General features: G+C 40.6%; 1 protein-coding gene across 3 annotated transcripts in view; it reads right to left on the reverse strand.

Annotated features, from left to right (window-relative positions):
* LOC126299422 (E3 ubiquitin-protein ligase HUWE1) overlaps positions 1–20,268 on the reverse strand; it is a 378,230-nt gene that overhangs the window by 97,615 nt on the left and 260,347 nt on the right. For all 3 annotated transcript variants that reach the window (XM_049991320.1, XM_049991321.1, XM_049991322.1), the window contains exons 37-38: positions 19,582–19,827; positions 9,213–9,369 (exon numbers count right to left, since the gene is read on the reverse strand). In XM_049991320.1, the coding sequence (XP_049847277.1) occupies positions 9,213–9,369; positions 19,582–19,827 (403 nt within the window). The remainder of the gene's footprint in view (positions 1–9,212; positions 9,370–19,581; positions 19,828–20,268) is intronic.

The raw sequence follows: 20,268 nt of genomic DNA on the forward strand, positions 1-20,268 counted from the left end.
ATATTGGTGATGAACTGTAGATTAAAACTAAAGAAACGGCAAAGAGGTGGGAATTTAAGGAGATGGGACCTGGATAAACTGAAAGAACGAAGGGTTGTACAGAGTTTCAGGGAGAGCATAAGGAAACAATTGATAGGAATGGGGAAAAGTAGTACAGTACAAGAAGAATGGGTAGCTTTGAGAGATGAAATAGTGAAGGCAGCAGAGGATCAGTTAGGTAAAAAGACAAGGGCTAATAGAAATCCTTGGGTAACAGGAGAGGTATTGAATTTAATTGATGAAAGAAGGAAATATAAAAATGCAGTAAATGAAGCAGGCAAAAAGGAATACAAATGTCTCAAAAATGAGATAGACAGGAAGTGCAAAATGGCTAAGCAGGGATGGCTAGAGGACGAATGTAGGGATGTAGAGGCTTATCTCACTAGGGGTAAGATAGATACTGCCAACAGGAAAATTAAAGAGACCTTTGGAGAAAAGAGAACCGCTTGCATGAATATCGAGAGCTCAGATGGAAACCCAGTTCTAAGCAAAGAAGGGAAAGCAGAAAGATAGAAGGAGTATATACAAAGTTTATACAAGGGCAATGTTCTTGAGGAAAATATTATAGGAATGGAAGAGAATGTAGATGATGATGATTATGAGGAGGAGGAGGAGGAGGAGATGGAAGATATGATACTGCGTGAGGTGTTTGACAGAGCACTGAAAGACCTGAGTCGAAACATGGCCCCAGGAGTAGACAACATTCCATCGGAACTACTGACGGGCTTGGGAGAGCAAGTCCTGACAAAACTCTACCTTCTGGTGAGCAAGATGTATGAGACAGGCATAATACCTTCAGACTTCAAGAAGACTAATAATTCCAATCCCAGAGAAAGCAGGTGTTGACAGGTGTGAAAATTACCTAACTATCAGTTTAATAAGCCACGGCTGCAAAATACTAACATGAATTCTTTACAGACGAATGGAAAAACTTGTAGAAGCTGACCCTGGGGAAGATCAGTTTGGATTCTGTAGAAATGTTGGAACACGTGAGGCAATACTGACCCTACAACTTATCTTAGAAGATAGATTAAGGAAAGGCAAACCTACGTTTCTAGCATTTGTAGACTTAGAGAAAGTTTTTGACAATGTTGACTAGAATACTCTCTCTCAAATTCTGAAAGTGGCAGGAGTAAAATACAGGGAGCGAAAGGCTATTTACAGTTTGTACAGAAACCAGATGGCAGTTATAAGAATCGAGGGGCATGAAAGGGAAGCAGTGGCTGGGAAGGGAGTGAGACAGGGTTGTAGTGATCCCCATGTTATTCAATCTGTATATTGAGCAAGCAGTAAAGGAAACAAAAGAAAAATTTGGAGTAGGAATTAAAATCCATGGAGAAGTAATAAAAACTTTGAGGTTCTCCGATGACATTGTAATTCTGTCAGAGACAGCAAAGGACCTGGAAGAGCAGCTGGACGGAGTGGACAGTATCTCGAAAGGGGGATATAAGAACATCAACAAAAGCAAAATGAGGATAATGGAATGTAATTGAATTAAATCAGGTGATGCTGTGGGAATTAGATTGGGAAATGAGCTGTTTAAAGTAGTAAATGAGTTTTTGTATTTGGGGAGAAAAATAACTGATGATGGTTGAAGTAGAGAGGATGTAAAATGTATACTGGCGATGGCAAGGGAACTGTTTCTGAAGAAGTAACATTTGTTAACATCGGATATAGATGTTAGTGTCAGGAAGTCTTTTCTGGAAGTATTTGTATGGAGTGTAGCCATGTATGGAAGTGAAATGTGGATGATAAATAGTTTAGACAAGAAGAGTACAGAAGCTTTCGAAATGTGGTGCTGCAGAAGAATGCTGAAGATTAGACGGGTTGATTACGCAACTAATGAGGTGGTATTGAATAGAACTGAGGAGAAGAGAAATTTGGGGCACAACTTGACTAGAAGAAGGGATCGGTTGGTAGGGCCTATTCTGAGGCTTCAAGGGATCACCAATTTAGTATTGGAGACAGGGTGGAGGGTAAAAATGGTGGAGGGAGACCAAGATATGCATCAAACCAGTCTCTGGAGTGAAGACCACAACAAATACTTGGTTTGCTTCAATTGAAGCAAGATTTTTAGCACTTCTACTTTATAATAGTCACACAGACATATTTTATAAATACAATTTAAAAGAAAAATGTGTATTTTACAACAATTTAACTGACATTTGTAGTGTTACACGAAATACATCATCTCTTCAGGATACACTGTTTTGAAAGATGCATCTTACATGTGGGTGGAGAGGTTTTCATGTTTATATAGGGTGATTCAAAAATGCATGTAAATATTTTAAGGGTGTATTTGTGAGGTAAATATAAGACAAAAATCTTCGATACAATTTTTGCTATACTTGGCTTATTACAGAGTTATGAACAAAACATGATAATACATTCAATACAACGTAAAGTATTTACTTCCCAGAGTTCACAGTTTAATTACAGTGCATTTGGACTAAAAACGCAAACTGGTAAATAAACGTGACGTAACAAACTGAAACAATTCCTCGCGAATACTGTATTACTTTAGTTCCTGTTGATTGAACTAAATCAATGCAAAATAACTAAGGAAAATACGTGAAGAATTTACAGACTGTACTGTACTGTATTTGCACAAATCTTAATGCAATGCATGTTCAAAATGCTGTCCCTGAACTTGCAGACAGACCCGTGCTCGTCGCCGCAATGATCTCTGCACATTACACAGTCCGTTCAACTCTCCACGAATAATTTCACAACCACCTTAAATTCTTTGTTGTAGCACTTCTCTGTTCGGTACTGCAGAAGAATACACCAATGTCTTTAGTCGGCCCCATAAATAAAAGTCTAAAGGGTTCAGGTCAGGTGATCTGGCTGGCCAAGCAATTGGTCCTCCGCGACCTATCCATCGATGTGGATACGCATCATTGAGGTACGCCCTTACGTTGCGTCTGTAATGGGCACGAGCACCATCGTGCATAAACCACAAGGTGGCTCGTGTTGCAAGAGGGACATCCTGTAACAATCCAGGCAATTCCCCCTCCAAAAATTCGCGGTAAGCGTGCCCAGTCAGCCTTGGAGGTAGAACATGAGGTCCGAGTAAGTCATTCCCCACAATACCACACCAAATGTTTATGGAGAATTGATGTTGATATCCACGCACAATTCTCGCGCCAGGATTCTCGACAGCCTACTGGTGCATATTATGCGAATTGATTACACCCGCACGAGTAAACATTGCCTCATCTGTGAATAATATCCGCCGAATGAACATTGGATCATTCTAATGACGCTCTTGTAACCACTGGCAGAATTGGTGACGGCGAGGATAGTCTGCAGGTGTCAATTCATGCACTTTGTGCAGGTGAAATGGATGCAACTGTCTCCGAAGCAGCCGCCATACAGTAGATTGTGGAAGTCATACAGCTGCACTAATTTGTCTCGTACTGATGGCTGGATCTTGGTCTACCAGGTCCAAAACATGTTCCTCGACGTTCACTGCATGCTCAAGTGGTCGACCTGAATGTGGCCCAGGACGAATGCCATACTCCCGCATACGTCTGTCCACAGATACAAACGTCTGATGACTTGGTAACCGTCGTCTTGGAAACAGCTCACTGTACCTTCGTCTTGCTGCAAGTGCGTTTCCATCTGCTGCACCATACACAAGGTGCATATCAGCATACTCACTGTTTGAGTACATCATGTGCACGAAACCTGTAGCCTTCCGACGATGAATGAACGACAGGAAGTACGTTTCCGTTACCAACAACATCAGCGCCACCTTCTGTACAGTAGGAGTAAACAGCAATTGCAAACACAAACAAACACTATTCATGCAGTTTCGAATCAACTGTTGGGAGATACGTATGTGCATTACGTACCAGAATATGGCATCCTGCTGCTTGCACTGACGTCGTTTTGATACGGACATGACTTTCGTATTTTAACGATAACTCTGGAATTAAACGTTTATGGAAAAACATTTATAGAACATTTTTGTCTTATATTTACCTCACAAATACACCCTTAAAATATTTACATGCATTTCTGAATCACCCTGTATATTGGTAAGAGCTGGCTGTAGTGCAGCTGCTTGCAGGTTTCCCAAGCCAGAGAGGTCCTATTCATTGAATCAGACTGTGTGTCTCTCAACAGTGCATTTTTCCTACTCCCTAGCCTCCATCCTTTGACATTTTTAAGGAAAGGGGGGATTGGCATCTGAAGGGAAAGTAATTCACCTAGGGGAAAGTTACCACAAAATCAAACACTGAGGTCCACCAGATTGGGGTTGGTGATGGGTTACCACCATAATATGGAAAATTTAGTAATGGTAAACAGACTACAAATGAGCCTTGGAAATTCATAGCACAAAATAAAAAGTTTGAGAACGATGTATACGATTTGGAATGTGGAATCTTCATAATTTATGTAACACTAGTCCCTCAGTCAGTCTAGTCAAGGAGATCAAACAATGAAGAATGGATTTAGTTTCTAAAGAGGAAGTTTGCAGAGGACATACTGGTACCCTTGGTGTTGAGGACTCTAGAATCTTTTATGACATCTGTGATCCAGGACTAAAATTATGCACAGGTTTTTGTGTGGTGAAGTATATAGCTGCAAATGTATATGTATGTAGAGTATTAGAAATGAAGAGATGTAAGGTGCCATTTGTGAACTGTCAAATGCCCATGGAGGACAGCATGTCCCAAGCAAAGGACTTACTGTATGTGGAACTGGAGGTAGTGGTGGTTGCTTTTCCAAATAGCAGTTATAATGCACTATAGGATTATATAAATATTACTGTACGAAGAGAACTTTGATGTCATCAGATGGTAAAACAGTTAATCAGATACATCACATTGCAAATGATATCAAAGTTTAGAGCTGGACAATGAATGTGAAGACAGTTTGGGGTGGAAAGAGAGAGAGAGAGAGAGAGAGAGAGAGAGAGAGAGAGAGAGAGACCACTTCCCAGTAAAAAGCTGGTGACCATTTGATTGTTACAAGCCGAAGAAAGTAACAATGTTAAGAAAGAGGCATGATCTTCATCAAAGTGCTCAGAGACATCATGAAGAAAAACAAATTTGAACACCAGTTCTGCAATTACTTTGAAATTCTCCAGCAAATGAATGTACAATAGCAATCCAATGATTTCTCCAAATAATTCAAGGATACTGTAAATGAAGTGACAAATGCAGTCATCAAGAAGCAGATCAGGATTATATGGTTTGGGGACAAATGCTTTAAGACATTAGCCAATAGAAGCCAAGGATAGTTGGCTACAAGGCACAGATTTTGCACAGCACAGTTTGAAGAAGTACAGAGAACTATGCAAGTAACCCTGGGAAGAGTAAAGAGAATGTATGTCAAATGAATAACAGGAGAGGCTCAACAAGATTTCTGGCAAACACATGCTTTAAAAGCTCAGAGCTGCTGTTAGCTCATCAAGGACAATAGTAGCACCACATACTCCATTCTTTGCAACACTGTTGAGAGGTGGAAATAATACTTCAGGGAACTCCTCAACTGTGATGATGATTGGTTTGTGGGGTGCTCAACTGCACAGTCACCAGCACCCACACAAAGTGCCAATCTTTACACAGTCCAACCTAGCCACTTGCACGAATGCTAATGAAATGATGAGGACAGCACAGACACCCAGTCCCAGGCAGAGAAAATCCTCTGTCAGGAACTGAACCTGGGACCTTGTGATGATGAGGTAGCAATGCTAGCCATTGGACTATGAGCTGCAGAATCGTCATCTGTCATGACCCTAAGGATTTATGAATTCCATCCTACTGACACTTTAGATTTTTGACTACTCACCTCCTCCACTTAAGTACACAATCAGATATGAGGCTGAAGAAGGAAAAAAGTGTAGGAGAAAATGGAATCCAAATGGAAGTCATTCAAGCTGGAGGGGAAAGACTCTCAAAGAGAAGTCACCAACCACTCAAAAGAATCAGAGTTGCGAAAGAGATCCCAGAAGACGGGAAGATGGTGATCACCTACACTTTGCATAAGAAAGGTGACAAAATTGAGTGCACCCATTAAAGAAGAATCACCCTTCTGAACATCTGATATATGATCTTGCAGAGCTGTACACTAGATAGAATCCAGCCATTTCCAGAAAAATGACTGAGTGACTGGTGAATGTCAAGGTGGTTTCAGAAAGGACTGGACAACTATGTACTGTGTCAGCTCAACTTGAAGTACGGGAGCATGGCAAAGACCTTCATCTGCTGTTTAGAGATTTCAAGACAGCATATGACTGTATTCACTAGGAGATCCTGACGAGATGTCTAATATAATTTGGAATACCAAAGAAACTCATCAGCCTAGTTAGAGTTTGTCTCTAAAAACTGAATTTCAAGAACCAAGTTACGGATAGCTTTAACATAATTACAGGGCTGAGGCAAGGAGTTAATGTTTCACCAGCACTGTTCAACCTGACTCCCAAAGATAATAAGGAAAGTTTCCCATAAGTATTTTGAAGGGATCGAGGCCATAAATGAGAAAATCACTTGTCTTGCATATACCGAAAATGTGTCGCTGTTGTCCAGGTCAAAGAAAAAAAACTGATGCAGATGGGCAACATTGTTGAGAGGTTTCTTGGTGAATGTATTAAAGACAGAGTATGTGGTGATGAGCAAGATTCAAGCCTATTCAAGAGACCAACTCCAATCACTGGTAGTCTGAACCTAATCCAACAACAGTTATATGATTTTAAATATCTGAGTATGACTTTTTGCAGAGGACATATGTGAAACAGAGATCAAAGTTAGAATCCAAGTGGGAAATCAATCTTACCTCAGTCTCAGCCAGCTTTTTTTATATATTTTAGTCTATCAAGGAAGTTTGGACTCCAGCTGTACAAAACACTGATCCAATCCATAGGGCTGTGTGGTTGTGAAACATGGAGTGCCGGGAAAAAACTTAACTTTCTTGTTTTTAAGCCCAAAGTCGGAGGAAGATCTATGGAGGAGCTGGCACAATTGTCAGCTGGACGAGATCTACAATAGTCCAAAGGGGTATTGCAATTATGATGAGAAACAAACAGCTTGCATGGATTGACAAATCTGAAGATTTTACACCCTGCAGAAGAGCAGCTATAGGCAGCCAAAGGAAAGGTGGGTAGCTGAATCCATGAGGACTTGCTGCAGATTTGTATAGAAGATGATTGGCAGCAGACAACAGGGAAGGGAAGGGAAGGGAAGAGAAGGGAAGGGAAGGGAAGTGGGGTCTTTAGCTGCGGGTGGTCCTCTGGGTCTGATCGTGTGAAGTGTACAAACAACATTTATCAAATTATTAATGAAAAATAATGTAAGTAATGCCAGACTATGGATCCAAAGGTCGTTGGCAAAATTTATTAATGAAAAATTGTCATTTTTTCCATGGTCTAGAATCCACATTAAACTATCAATCAGCCTATAACTGGCAGGGTAGGTCAGTCCACAGGTTGGAGGAAAGTGATGGCATACCACTTCCGAAAGGGCCACAGCTAGTAAAGCACTGTGGTGTTCACCGACAACCAATTTGGCAAACACTTTACCTTTACCTTAATTTACTTATTTTTGTACGACATCTCCATTTTAATGTCTTGCAGTTACTTAGCACATGATGAAATATTGGCTTACAAACCTATCGTTTTTAAAATTGCTGTTAGAGTGGCAATAAATATAACATTTAGGTCCACTTCATAACCGCCATTTTATATACAGGCCACCTATTTCAGTATTACACCTGTAAAACTATAGTAACTACATAATAACTACATTGAAGTGCCAAAGAAACTAGTATAGGCAAGTGTATTCAAATACAGAGAGACGTAAACAGGCAGAATACAGTGCTGCGGTCGACAATGCCTATATAAGACAACAAGTGTCAGGCGTGATTGGTTACTGCTGCTACAATGGTGGGTTATAAAGATTTAAGTGACCCTGAACATGGTGTTGCAGTCATCGCATGAGTGATGGGGCACAGCATCTCCAAGGTAGCGACAAAGTGAGGATATTACCATACAACCATTCCATAAGTGTACCATGAATGTCAGGAATCCAGTAAAACATCAAATCCCCGAATCACTGCGGCCAGAAAAAGATCCTGCAAGAGCGAGACTGACGATGACTGAAGAGAATCGTTCAGTGTCGAAGAAGTGCAACTCTTCCGCAAATTGCTGCAGATTTTAGCGCTGGGCCGTCAACGAGTGTCCGCGTGCAAACCATTCAACAAGATGATATCAATATGGGCTTTCGGAGCCAAAGGCCCATTTGTGTACCCTTTATGACTGCACAACATAAAGCTTTACACCACACCTGGCCCCATTAACACTTGACATTGGACTGTTTATGACTGGAAACATGTTTCCTGATCCAAAAAAATGGTTCAAGTGGCTCTGAGCACTATGGGACTCAACATCTGAGGTCATCAGTCCCCCAGAACTTAGAACTACTTAAACCTTACTAACCTAAGGGCATCACACACATCCATGCCTGAGGCAGGATTTGAACCTGTGACCGTAACAGTTGCGCAGTTCCAGACTGAAGCGCCTAGAACTGCTCAGCCACATCGGTTGGCCATTTCCTGGTCAGATGAGTCTCGTTTCAAGTTGTATCGGGCAGCGGAACATGTACGGTTATGGAGGTAACCTCATGAATCCATGGACCCTGCATGTCAGCAGGGGACAGTTCAAGCTGGTGGAGGCTCTGTAATGGTGTGGGGTGTGTGCAGCTAGAGTGCTACGGGACCCTTGATACATATAGATATGACTGACAGGTGACACATACTTAAGCATCCTGTCTGATCATCTGCAGCCATTGGGAATTCTGACAGACATAGACAATTCCAGTGGGACAATGCAACACCCCATACATAACACTCTTCTGAGTTTAAACATTTCCGCTGGTCGCCAAACACCCCAGACATGAATTTTGTTGAGCATATCTGGGATGCCTTGCAGCGTGCTGCTAGAAGAGATCTCCACTCCTCACACTCTTATGGATTTATGGACAGTCCTGTAGGATTCATGGTGTAATTTCCTCCAGGACTACTTCAGACATTAGCGAAGTTCATGCCACGTCATGCTGCAGCACTTCTAAGTATTTATGGGGCACCTACATGATGTTAGGCAGACATACCAGTTTTTTTGGCTCTTGAGTGTATAATGCAACAACATAATCATAGTAAAATCCCATTACCTCTGCAAGATGACAGCATTGTTCTGACTTCTTGAGTTCATTTGCAAGTACTGATAGTGCCGCTGCCTCATAGCTCTGTGTGTTCGAGATGTTGATAAAGTACTTGCAGCTAAATTACGGCGTGCCATAACTAAAGGATGACTTGCAGGAATATCACCTGAAAAATAAGTCAAGGAAATATGTGTTACATGGTATGGACCACAAGGCAAAAAAACCATGACAAATAATTTAACAAAGGAGTTAATGCAATAATTAATACACTTTCAATTATCAGTGCCCAAACTCCAATAAATGTGCAAGTGCAGAATACAGATACAGCAATGTATCACTTTCCCTAGTGTTTCATAATTTTGCATTTGTAAGGGCATCAAATATGGTGTATTAAGTTTGTCCGAAAAGAAATGGGATGAATTTGTGCTAGATTTCCTCTGAAGTGATCCAGCAAAATCACAGCAAACTTCAATCTTAATACTATAAAACGCCTTTTTAATGAATCTCTGAGGATCAAAGTATACTTTTTCTTAAATCTAGGTTTTCCTTAACAAGCGATTTACCTTCATCATGTTAATGAAGTGACCCACAATTCGTCAGAAATAACTGATCTAGATACTTACCCACAGACCTCGTGATTTAACGCAGTCTAGGCTACTGGGCTACAGCATTCTAGGCAGCACCAAACATGTATGTAGAATGTAAAATATTCATTCTCTTTATTTCCTTTCCATCACAGAAAGGAACTGCATTACTGGATAAATTTTTTCCATGTCTAAAAGCTGCAGGTGACGCGGAAGCAAGAAACACATCAACATTCCTGAAGAATGACATTACCATTGGATATGGAGCACATCTGCCAATTATAAGAGAATTACCTTTCTTCCTGCTGCACCCATCTCAGCATATAAACTCTGAACAAACTTTGAACAAATTTCAGCAGTCATGATGGCACTGTTCATAAAACCATATGAGCCCAATAGCATTTTTATGTATTTAATTCATGTAAGAGTTGAAAATTTTCCATTCTTGAGGATGTCAACTTTTCACTGTTGTCATTATAAACTCACAGCAGGGCCATCATATTCATTCATTCATTCATTCATTCTCTCTCTCTCTCTCTCTCTCTCTCTCTCTCTCTCTCTCTCTCCCTCCCCCCCCCCCCTTACAAATGATTCTCCCCCCCCCCCCCCCCCTCAGATCAGCCAGCGTCAATGTGCTGGAGTCTTCCATCTCTTAGTTCAGGACAATTTCTTGCACTTTATATTTTAACAAATTTCCACCTGTTCACTATTTTGATAAACACCACCATTTGGACACTAAGACCAAGTGTGTTCATTTTCTGTGATGTCAGTTTACTTGGCCTATGAGCAGGAATTGTCACTTGTTTAATTGTGAATTACTGAAATTTTCTGCCAGGAATGAAACAAAACTCAATCAAAAATGTTTAGAATTTTGTGATAACCAGATTTACATTATATAATTGATTAACATTAAATTCTTTAAAAGCAGACTTTCTTCAAGTAAGGTTCATTGAAACCAAAAATTTGTCACCTTGTGATTATGACAATTTCACTGGGAGCAATGGAAATATTGTTGGAGAAGAAGCAAAGTAGCACAGTCACCATGGTGCAGGGGTTATGATACTAAGACTGTGGCATGGAGGGTTGTGAATTCGAAACTCACCTCAACTGTAAAATTTTAATTTCTATATTCGGTTCAAGTACATTCTAGAAGTATCCAAATATGTCAAGAAGCATTGTACTGGAATGTTCTGTTGATCCCAGGTGATCAAAAAGTCAGTATAAATTTGAAAACTTAATAAACCACAGTATAATGTAGATAGAGACGTAAAAATTGACACACATGCTTGGAATGACATGGGGTTTTATTAGAAACAAACATATTGCTGAACGCGTGAAAGATCTATTGCGCGCATTGTTTGGTGATGATCCTGTGCTCAGCCGCCACTTTCGTCATGCTTGGCCTCCCAGGTCCCCAGACCTCAGTCCATGCGATTATTGGCTTTGGGGTTACCTGAAGTCGCAAATTTATCGTGTTCGACCGACATCTCTAGGGATTCTGAAAGACAACATCCGATGTCAATGCCTCACCATAACTCCGGATATGCTTTACAGTGCTATTCACAACATTATTCATCGACTACAGCTACTGTTGAGGAATGATGATGGACATACTGAGCATTTCCTGTAAAGATCATCATATTTGCTTTGTCTTACTTTGTTATGCTAATTATTGCTATTCTGATCACATGAAGGGCCACCTGTCGGACATTTTTTTTGGTTCTAATAAAACCCCATGTCATTCCAAGCATGTGTGTCAATTTGTACCTATCTATCTACGTTTATTCCATGATTTATTCAGTTTTCAAATTTTTACTGACTTTTTGATCACCCGGTGTATACACTGTATATGTTCTGGCCGGAGGCAGTTCGCTCCGCACTCTTATATGTGCAAGTGCTGCATAAGCCTTCGTGAAGTGAAGTGAGTGCTCGTCATTCATCTAATGACACTTTATATATGAAGACAGTAACTGTTCTCGAAAGAACAGATGCTGTAGATGACCGTGCAGCTTTTCTCTGGAATAAATGATGACTAACTGAAACCCTCAGCTGCCGACAGGTGTTGTTGAAATACCTCGATGTGGACATCTGAAAACGTGTGCCCCGACTGGGACTCGAACCCGGGATCTCCTGCTTACATGGCAGACACACTATCCATCTGAGCTAGTGAGGGGACAGATGAATAGTGCGACTGCATGGACTTATCCCTTGCACGTTTCCCATGAGACTCGCATTCCCAACTGTCCACAATTCTACCTATGTAATGTACTGGGTTCGAGTCCCAGTCGTAGCACACATTTTAGCTGTCCACATCGAGGTATATCAACAACACCTGTCGGCAGCTAAGGGTTTCAGTTAGTCATCATTTAATTACACTTTCTTCTGCAAGACATTATTCTGGTGGAGACACTGGGCAGTGGATCTTGCGATAGGACACATTACTGACAACACAGTGGCTCCCATCAAGCCACGACAGAACCGCTGTTTACACAGTGATAATCCTGAGACCAAGCCATATTCTACAGATCGCAATCTATTGAAGACAGAAGAAGAGGAGGATGTTACAATGACAGCAACTGTGTGCCACCACGTGAGATATCCTTCCGGGTTCTCTGGTGTCGATGGCCAAGATCCAAACAAGTGGCTGAAGATATATGAGCGTATAGCCAAATTTAACAAATGGGATGACACAGTGTGTTTAGCTACCAAATTTTTTTTACTTGGAGGGCACTGCCAAGCAATGGTATGAGAACAACGAGGAGCAGTTCACAAGCTGGGAAGTATTCCAGGTGGAACTGTGCATGTATTTCGGTGACACACAACGACAGAAGTGCAAGGCTGAAGATAAACTACAGGGCACAGTGTCCAGGAGAAACTAAAGCATACTACATTCAATACGTCTTGGAGCTGTGTAAAATAGTGGATCCTAGAATGGAGGAGGAAAATAAGGTTGCACATCTCATGGAGGGTGTTGCCGAGGACATGTATCAACCCCTCCTACTCTGGAAAGGGGTTTCGACAGCAGACTACTACATAAAATGGTGTCAGCATATAGAGAAAACGCATCAAAAGAGAATTACACACAAAAAGTTTGAACGGCTTCCAAATGTCATATTGATGTCTATGATCAAGGAAGCAACTGATCTCACAAGTGTTCTTCATCAGATAGTGAAATAGGAAGTTCAGAACACACTTTGATTGCACGGGGAGCAAAAAAGCGAGATGCTACAAGAGATCATAAAGGAGGAAGTAGAACATATATTGAACCCAATCTCTCGCCCTTCATTTCCCTTTAAATGGGTGAAAAAGTCAAGACCCAAGTGGAGTTACGTTCCTACAATGCCGCATGAGGAACCTGATTGGGCACCAAGCAAGACTGACGCCTGGAGGTCTCAGGATAACCAGCCAGTATGCTTCCACTACAGACAACCGGGACATGTGCTGTGCTATTGTTGAGAAAGGCGGCAGATATTTGACGACTCCCATGCCAGAAGACAGAAGACCGACCTTAGCTGACGCCAACTCTGGGATGACGAAGATGAACAAGAAGACGTGGATGCAGGACAACGTAGGTCAAGGTCCCCGCAAGCTAGCCACTGGAGAGGATGCTCCCCAACATACCGATCAAGGTCTCCATCATCATTTCGGAGCTCCAACTGATCACCTAGCCGCTGCAGTCTGGATAACTAAAGAGAGTGACCTTCCTTGGAGGTGAGGCCGCCAAAAAGCAATATCCTCTACCGTCGATCACTACAAAAATGATAGGAAACTACGTCGATATCCTCATGAATGGCTGACCAGCCCAAGCTCTTGTGGACTCTGGAGCATCACATTCAGTCATTTCGGAGAGGTACTGTCACCATTTGCAGAAAACCTTATTCGTCGACAACAAAACATCTCTGCTGTAGGTGGCTAATGGGAAATATGTAAAACCTTCAGGAATATGTACCATTCGTGTGGGTGTAAGTGGCCACACCTAGCCCTTATATTTCATTGTCTTACAAGAGTGTAGTCAAGACGTCATTCTCGAATGGGACTTGTCTTCTCAGGCAATTGTAGATTGTGGTCTCACAAAGACTATGCTGGACGAGATGAGATATTGTGGACAGGAAGATGCGCACCCTTGTGGAGACTGTGTGCTGGATGAAGTGATCATTCCAGTAGTCAGTGCTACAAAGGTAACTGTCATGTGTCATGCCATGGATCAACCCATGGGTCTCTTAGTGGAACGTAAGAGAAGCATACCACTGAAGAATAACTTGGTCATCCCTGGCTCTTTAGTCTCATTTAAGAACAGATCTGGTGAATTGTGGACAGTTAACCGTTGCCAAGAACCGCAGATCCTTCCAAGATTCGTATGCATAGCAAATGCTGTGGCATTAATTGACGAACAGCTGCGCTTAATAGAAACCTCCAATGCTGAGTCTGTGGGTGAAATTGGCACTACCACTACGAGACAAGATCTTCCAGCTCAACTACCACCATATATAACTAAGGAACAACAGAAGAAGCTACAATGCCATTCTTCAAGGGTTCTCTGAATGCTTCAGTCCACAGGTGAAGAGCAAATTAGACAAATTGACAGTGAAGCACCAGATTAGCACTGGAGACCATCAACCAATAAGCTAGAGAGCATACCGCGTGTCAGCAACGGAACGTCGAATAATCTGTGATGAGGTAGAGAAAATAATGATGAATAACATCATTCAGCCATAGCAGAGCCAATGCTCACCACCAGTGGTTCTTGCCAGGAAAAAGGATGGCAGTTGGTGCTTTTGTGTTGATTACAGGAAGCTTAATAAGATAGCTAAAAAGGACATTTACCCCCTTCCATGAATTGACGATACACTAGATTCTCTGAAAGGGGCTAAGTTTTTCTTAACCATGCACATGTATTCGGGATACTGGCAAATCAAAGTAGATGAGGCTGATCATGAGAAAACTGCATTCATCACCCCTGGGGGCCTGTATGAGTTTAAGGTAATGCCGTTTGGTTTGTGTAATGCACCAGCAACTTTTGAACGGATGGTGGATAATCACCTGTCACCTGAAGTGGACAATGTGTATCTGTTATTTATATGACATTATAGTGTTCTCAGAGACATTTGATGAACACTTAAAAAGACGGAGGGCAATTCTCAAGTGTCTCCAACAAGGCAGACTGAAACTTAATCCAAGAAAGTCTCTCTTTGGAGCAAAAGAAATCAAAATACTTTGACACCTTGTGTTAAATGAAGGTGCGCGGCCAGACCCAGAAAAAGGTGAGATCTATAACAGAATCTCCTATTCCTAGAAGTATCAGAGATGAGAAGATTCCTCAGATTATGCTCTTATTACTGTCATTTTGTCAAAGACTTTTGTATCAAAGTCAGGCCTCTTCAAGAGTTGTTAAAAGCCAATGCTAAATTTTTCTGGGGTAGTGCTCAACAAGATTCTTACAATGTGCTGTGAAAAGCTCTGATAACTGAACCTGTACTTCGTCTGTATGATGAGACAGCACCTACAGAACTACACACAGATGCCAGTGGGTATGGGATCGGTGCTGTTCTGGTGCAAATTTTGGATGGAAAAGAGAAGGTTACAGCCTATGCTTCTAGGACACTTACAAAAGCCCAAAGAAACTACTCAATTACAGAAATAGAATGTCTTGCTGTGATGTGGGCCATGTGCAAGTTTCGACAGTATCTCTATGGAAGGCCATTCACAGTTGTTACAGACCATCATTCACTTTGTTGGTTGACAGGTCTTACGGATCCAACAGGACGACTCGCCAGGTCGGCACTACGTCTTCAAGAGTGTGACATTACCATAGTGTACAAAAGTGGAAGAAAACATAAGGATGCTGACTGTCTCGCTGCACTCCAGGATTTCTCTGCTGAGCAGGATGATGATGCCAAGGTATCTCAAATTATGCTTGCCTTATATCAGCCAGAGGATGTGAAAGGACAATTTAAGGTAGTTAATGGATTACCTTGCAAGAAAAACTTTGAGCTGTTTGGAAAGAGGTGGCTACCAGTGATTGGAACACATGCGCTTAGATGTTCTACAGAAATTTCACGACACACTTGAGGCCGTACATTTAGGATTTATTAAGACATACAATAGGATCTGTAAGAGATTTTTCTGGTCAGGTTTATTTAGGGGTGTCCTCCACTAGGTGTTGCACTGAACAGAGTGCCAGAGGAGAAGACAGTTCCTCAGAAACCACCTGGCTGACTCATGCCAATTCCACTAGCCGAAACACCTTTCCAGCGTGTTGGGATTGACCTCCTTGGACAATTTCCAACATCTGCTAGTGGCAATAGATGGATTATTGTTTGCACTGATCATCTGACATGCTATGCCATTACAAAAGTTGTGAAAACAGCCGAAGCATCTAAGGTAGGCAAATTCATCATGGAAGACATTGTATTAAAACATGATGCCCCCAGGTCATTACTTACGCATCGATGGAATGTTTTTTAATTGAATCTTGTGACAGAGATAAACCATTAGTACAACACTACTCATGACGACTGCCTACCATCCGCAAACTAACGGGCTTACTGAATGCCTTAATAAGACCTTGGCTGACATGCTGTCAATGTTCGTCAATGTTGAGCAGAGCAACTGGGATGAGGTGCTACCTCTCGTGACATTTGCCTACAACACCATTAAACTAGACACCACAGGATTTACACCATTTTTCCTGGTGCATGGGTGTGAGGCGACTACGACGATGGACACTGTGTTTCTGTTACATCCTGATGACGTGGACAACAACTACATGGGCCAGGTGTTAACCAGAGCTGGAGAAGCTCAGCAGTTAGCTTAATATCCACATGCTGCAGGCTCAAGAAAACGACCGCCAAAGGTATGACACGGGCCACCGCTCTGTTTTCTACCAGCCTGGTGACCTCTTCTGGATCTTCACTTCTGTTTGGAAGGTTCGTCTCTCTGAGATGCTCCTCAGGCACTACTCCAAATATTACAAGGTTGTAAGACAGTTGTCTGATGTTACTTATGAAGTTGAAGATTTTGACCCCAACACAAGACTATGAAAGATCAGAGATATGGTCCACGTCCCTCGAATGAAGCTCTATGAGGATCCTGCAACCAAGGGTAAATTCGAAGCTCCAGCGACAGGCAACAAGTGGAAATGGGTCTAAGAGTGTAGTGGCGAAAGAAGTTTTACTTGACTGTTGCATGGAGGGTCGTCAGTTCAAAACTCACCTGAACTGTAAAATTTTCATTTCTATATTCACTTTGAGTACATTCTAGAAGTATCCACAAATGTCAAGCAGCACTGTACTGGAATGTTCTGTAGCTGTAGCTGTATATATACTGTGCATTTTCTGGCTGGAGGCAGCTTGCAATGCACACTTGTATGCGCCAGTGCTGAATAAACCTTTGTTAAGTGAAGTTAGGGTCGTCATTCATCTAATTACACCTTCTTTTACATGACAATATTCGTTAAAAGCAGCTTTGTTAACATGGGGTTTTACTGTTGCATGAATTCCATTTGGTTTGCAGCCTATCCACAAGTTCAGTTATTTAAGTGCTTGAATGACTCAGTTGGCAATGCAGAACATACCAATGGAAAGACAATTCAAAAACAAAGGAAAGAAGATTAGGTTTAACATCCCATCAATGATGGGATCATTAAAGCTGGAGCTAGAGCTCAGTTTCATTACCACAGGAAACTGCCAGTATCCTTAAAGAATTTACGGAAACAAAAACAAAACAGAAACCACTAAATCTCTATGATCGGATGGGGATTTGAACTGTCATCCTCTTTAATTTCAGTACAGTATTATACCAATGCGCTCCCTTGCTCAGCAAGATGATGCAAGTTGAAGTCTGAGTAGGACAAATAATTTCATCTTTTAGGTAGATTTTATATGGAGACAATTGCCTACCATGTCTCTATTTTGCTAGTGGATTGCATATGTAAAGTTAGCAATGTGATTTGGGGCATAACAAGGAGCGTACATAATTAATCTAGTTATTTATGTATATGGAGTACCATTAGGCATATACAAAATGGGTGCTGAAATACAACTTTCAGGACAAACGTAGTAGCGACACACACTGAAAATTTCTATTTCGGCTGGACCTACAGTCATGATAAATGTTTTGAATGATGGTGCCACCATATGACTAGAAATTTTTATTTTATTGTTATACAGTTCAGATTTTGACAGGTCATTTTCAAGTACAAAACAAATGGAACAAACAATATAAGTATAAATTAAAGCAGCAATCATGAAAAAAAGTGTATAAATACCATGATTCTTTACCTTTTTGACATATAAATCAAGCAGTGAATCATGGTATTTATACATTTCTTTTTCATGGTTGCCCTGTTTCTTGCTTTTGTGACTCAGGTTTTGAACTTGAAAATAGCCAAAGGTCAAAATCTGGATTGTAAAACAATGCAATAATAATTACTACACTGAAAAGTTCAGAAATTTTTCAGTCATACGCAAGAAGCATTAATTTCATTCTCTGAGCTGTAGAATACATTATTGTGCCAACAACTGACCCATATGTTTCAGAAGTGTCGTTTTGTTTCATTACAGCCCTTGACACCAAAACCACACCACTGAAATCATTCAGGAGTCACACTGACAACTATAACAACATGTATCTCTAAGCCTGGATGTCTCATCTTCCAGTTTACAAGTTTTTTGCTAACTAAAAAGTGATTAATAAATAATATTAAAGATTTGTAAGCAAATGTTATGGATGCTAAAATTCATCCGCTTAAAAATAAATTTTTCCTGACTTCCATTTATCTGATCCTTGTCTTTGAATTCCAAAAGAATGAAAAGGAATTTCTAAAATAAATTGATTTAAGAGGTACACATGTAACTACATTATGAATATGTAGAGGATCCTCTCTCCAGAACAGCCAAAACCGGTAACCCACATTCAATCCATTGGTTTTAGTAGGAGGTATGGAAACTGCAATGGCATAGAGAAAAATTCAATTTCAATGGCTGTATGACATGGACCTCTGATGTAACTGAAAAACAGTGCTAAACTCTCATGGGCCATCTTTCTTTTTGTGACAGGTGAACAAAATTATTTTTAGAAGTGACATGAAGTAGCACCATAAGCTGCTGTTAAAAGCATCCCTTGATAAGCAAAACATACTTTTTCACCTGAATTATCTGTATTAATGACATTTGTACTGCAGGTGCTGAAAAAATGGTCTTTGGCCAATCCGACTCAGTTATTCAAAAAGTGATTCTAACAACAGCTTCTAGTATTTCATACTGTTGTTTCTGAAGTTTATCAGAACTCTGGAGCACATTAAAAAAAAAAAAAAAATATTTTCATTAGATTTTCTTCAAATAATGGCATACTGAAGTTTATACTTTTTGTGAGACCTATCACCATCATATATTTTCAGTGGTTTCCTATAAAACTGCAAATGAATGGAATGCAAGGAACATGTACTGGACATGAGAAAAAGTCTTTACTAACATATATTTTTAAAGTGATTTTCATATTTTGTATTATTCCTACTTTTATTTCTTTGTGCTTACAAAGTCAGAGTTGGGAAGGGCAACAATTGAAAGTAGCACCAGGCTGCACACAGAAAATAGGAGAAAGGGAAAACAAGTGCTGACAAATTACTAGCAACACAGGAGTCATCAAAATTAAGTAAACTATCTGTAACCAAGTGCACAAGAGGAAAAAAGTACAGACAACATAATTGGAATAACAGTTTTTAGCGCATTAAAATGGATGCACATCTATCAAATCAGCATTAAAGAAGAGACTTTCTGTTACAAACTTTTAAATACCTGCATTCTCATTTCCATTTGGTGCATCCTCATTGCTTCCAGTTGCTAGTGGTACGGTATTTGAATTCCAGGAGGTACGTGGGCCCGTCCTTGACCCACCTGCCTCAGCGTCAGCATATTGAATCATGAGGAGGTCATCACCTTCCCGTTCAAGACCAGGAATGCGGAACAAATCCTCATCTGATTCAAAGAATTCTAGATTATCTTCTTCATAACCTGAACCACCTTCTTCTTCATTTTCATCACCTAAGAATATATAAAATATTTTCTAAATCACAATTCATCAACAGCTTTTCTTCCAATGACTGGAATCAGGAACTTACTAGTAAAAAAAAAAGCTTCACTTTCATACATATTTGTCTGGTGTATATTTTACTCAAATGATTGTTATCTTTGACTTGCTCAGTCTTGCACTGGAATTCTTCAAGAGCCAAAGAATGCAAAATATCAAAACCAATATTTCTTGATTTTTAAATGTTTAGTTTATCAGTCCCACCACTATCACAAATAACTGCACACAAGTCTACACAAGGTGGTTTATTAATACCCACCTAACCCAAAACATTAATTTTATCTTTTTATCGTGAAAAAAAAATTCACTGCTGCAATTCTGTGCCTTGTGATTTATCTGTATTGAATAATATATTTACTTTTTAACAAGAGCTGTAAGAAGATAGATCGTTCAGC

Source organism: Schistocerca gregaria, chromosome X (genome assembly GCF_023897955.1).
Source record: "Schistocerca gregaria isolate iqSchGreg1 chromosome X, iqSchGreg1.2, whole genome shotgun sequence".
NCBI lineage: Eukaryota > Metazoa > Arthropoda > Insecta > Orthoptera > Acrididae > Schistocerca > Schistocerca gregaria.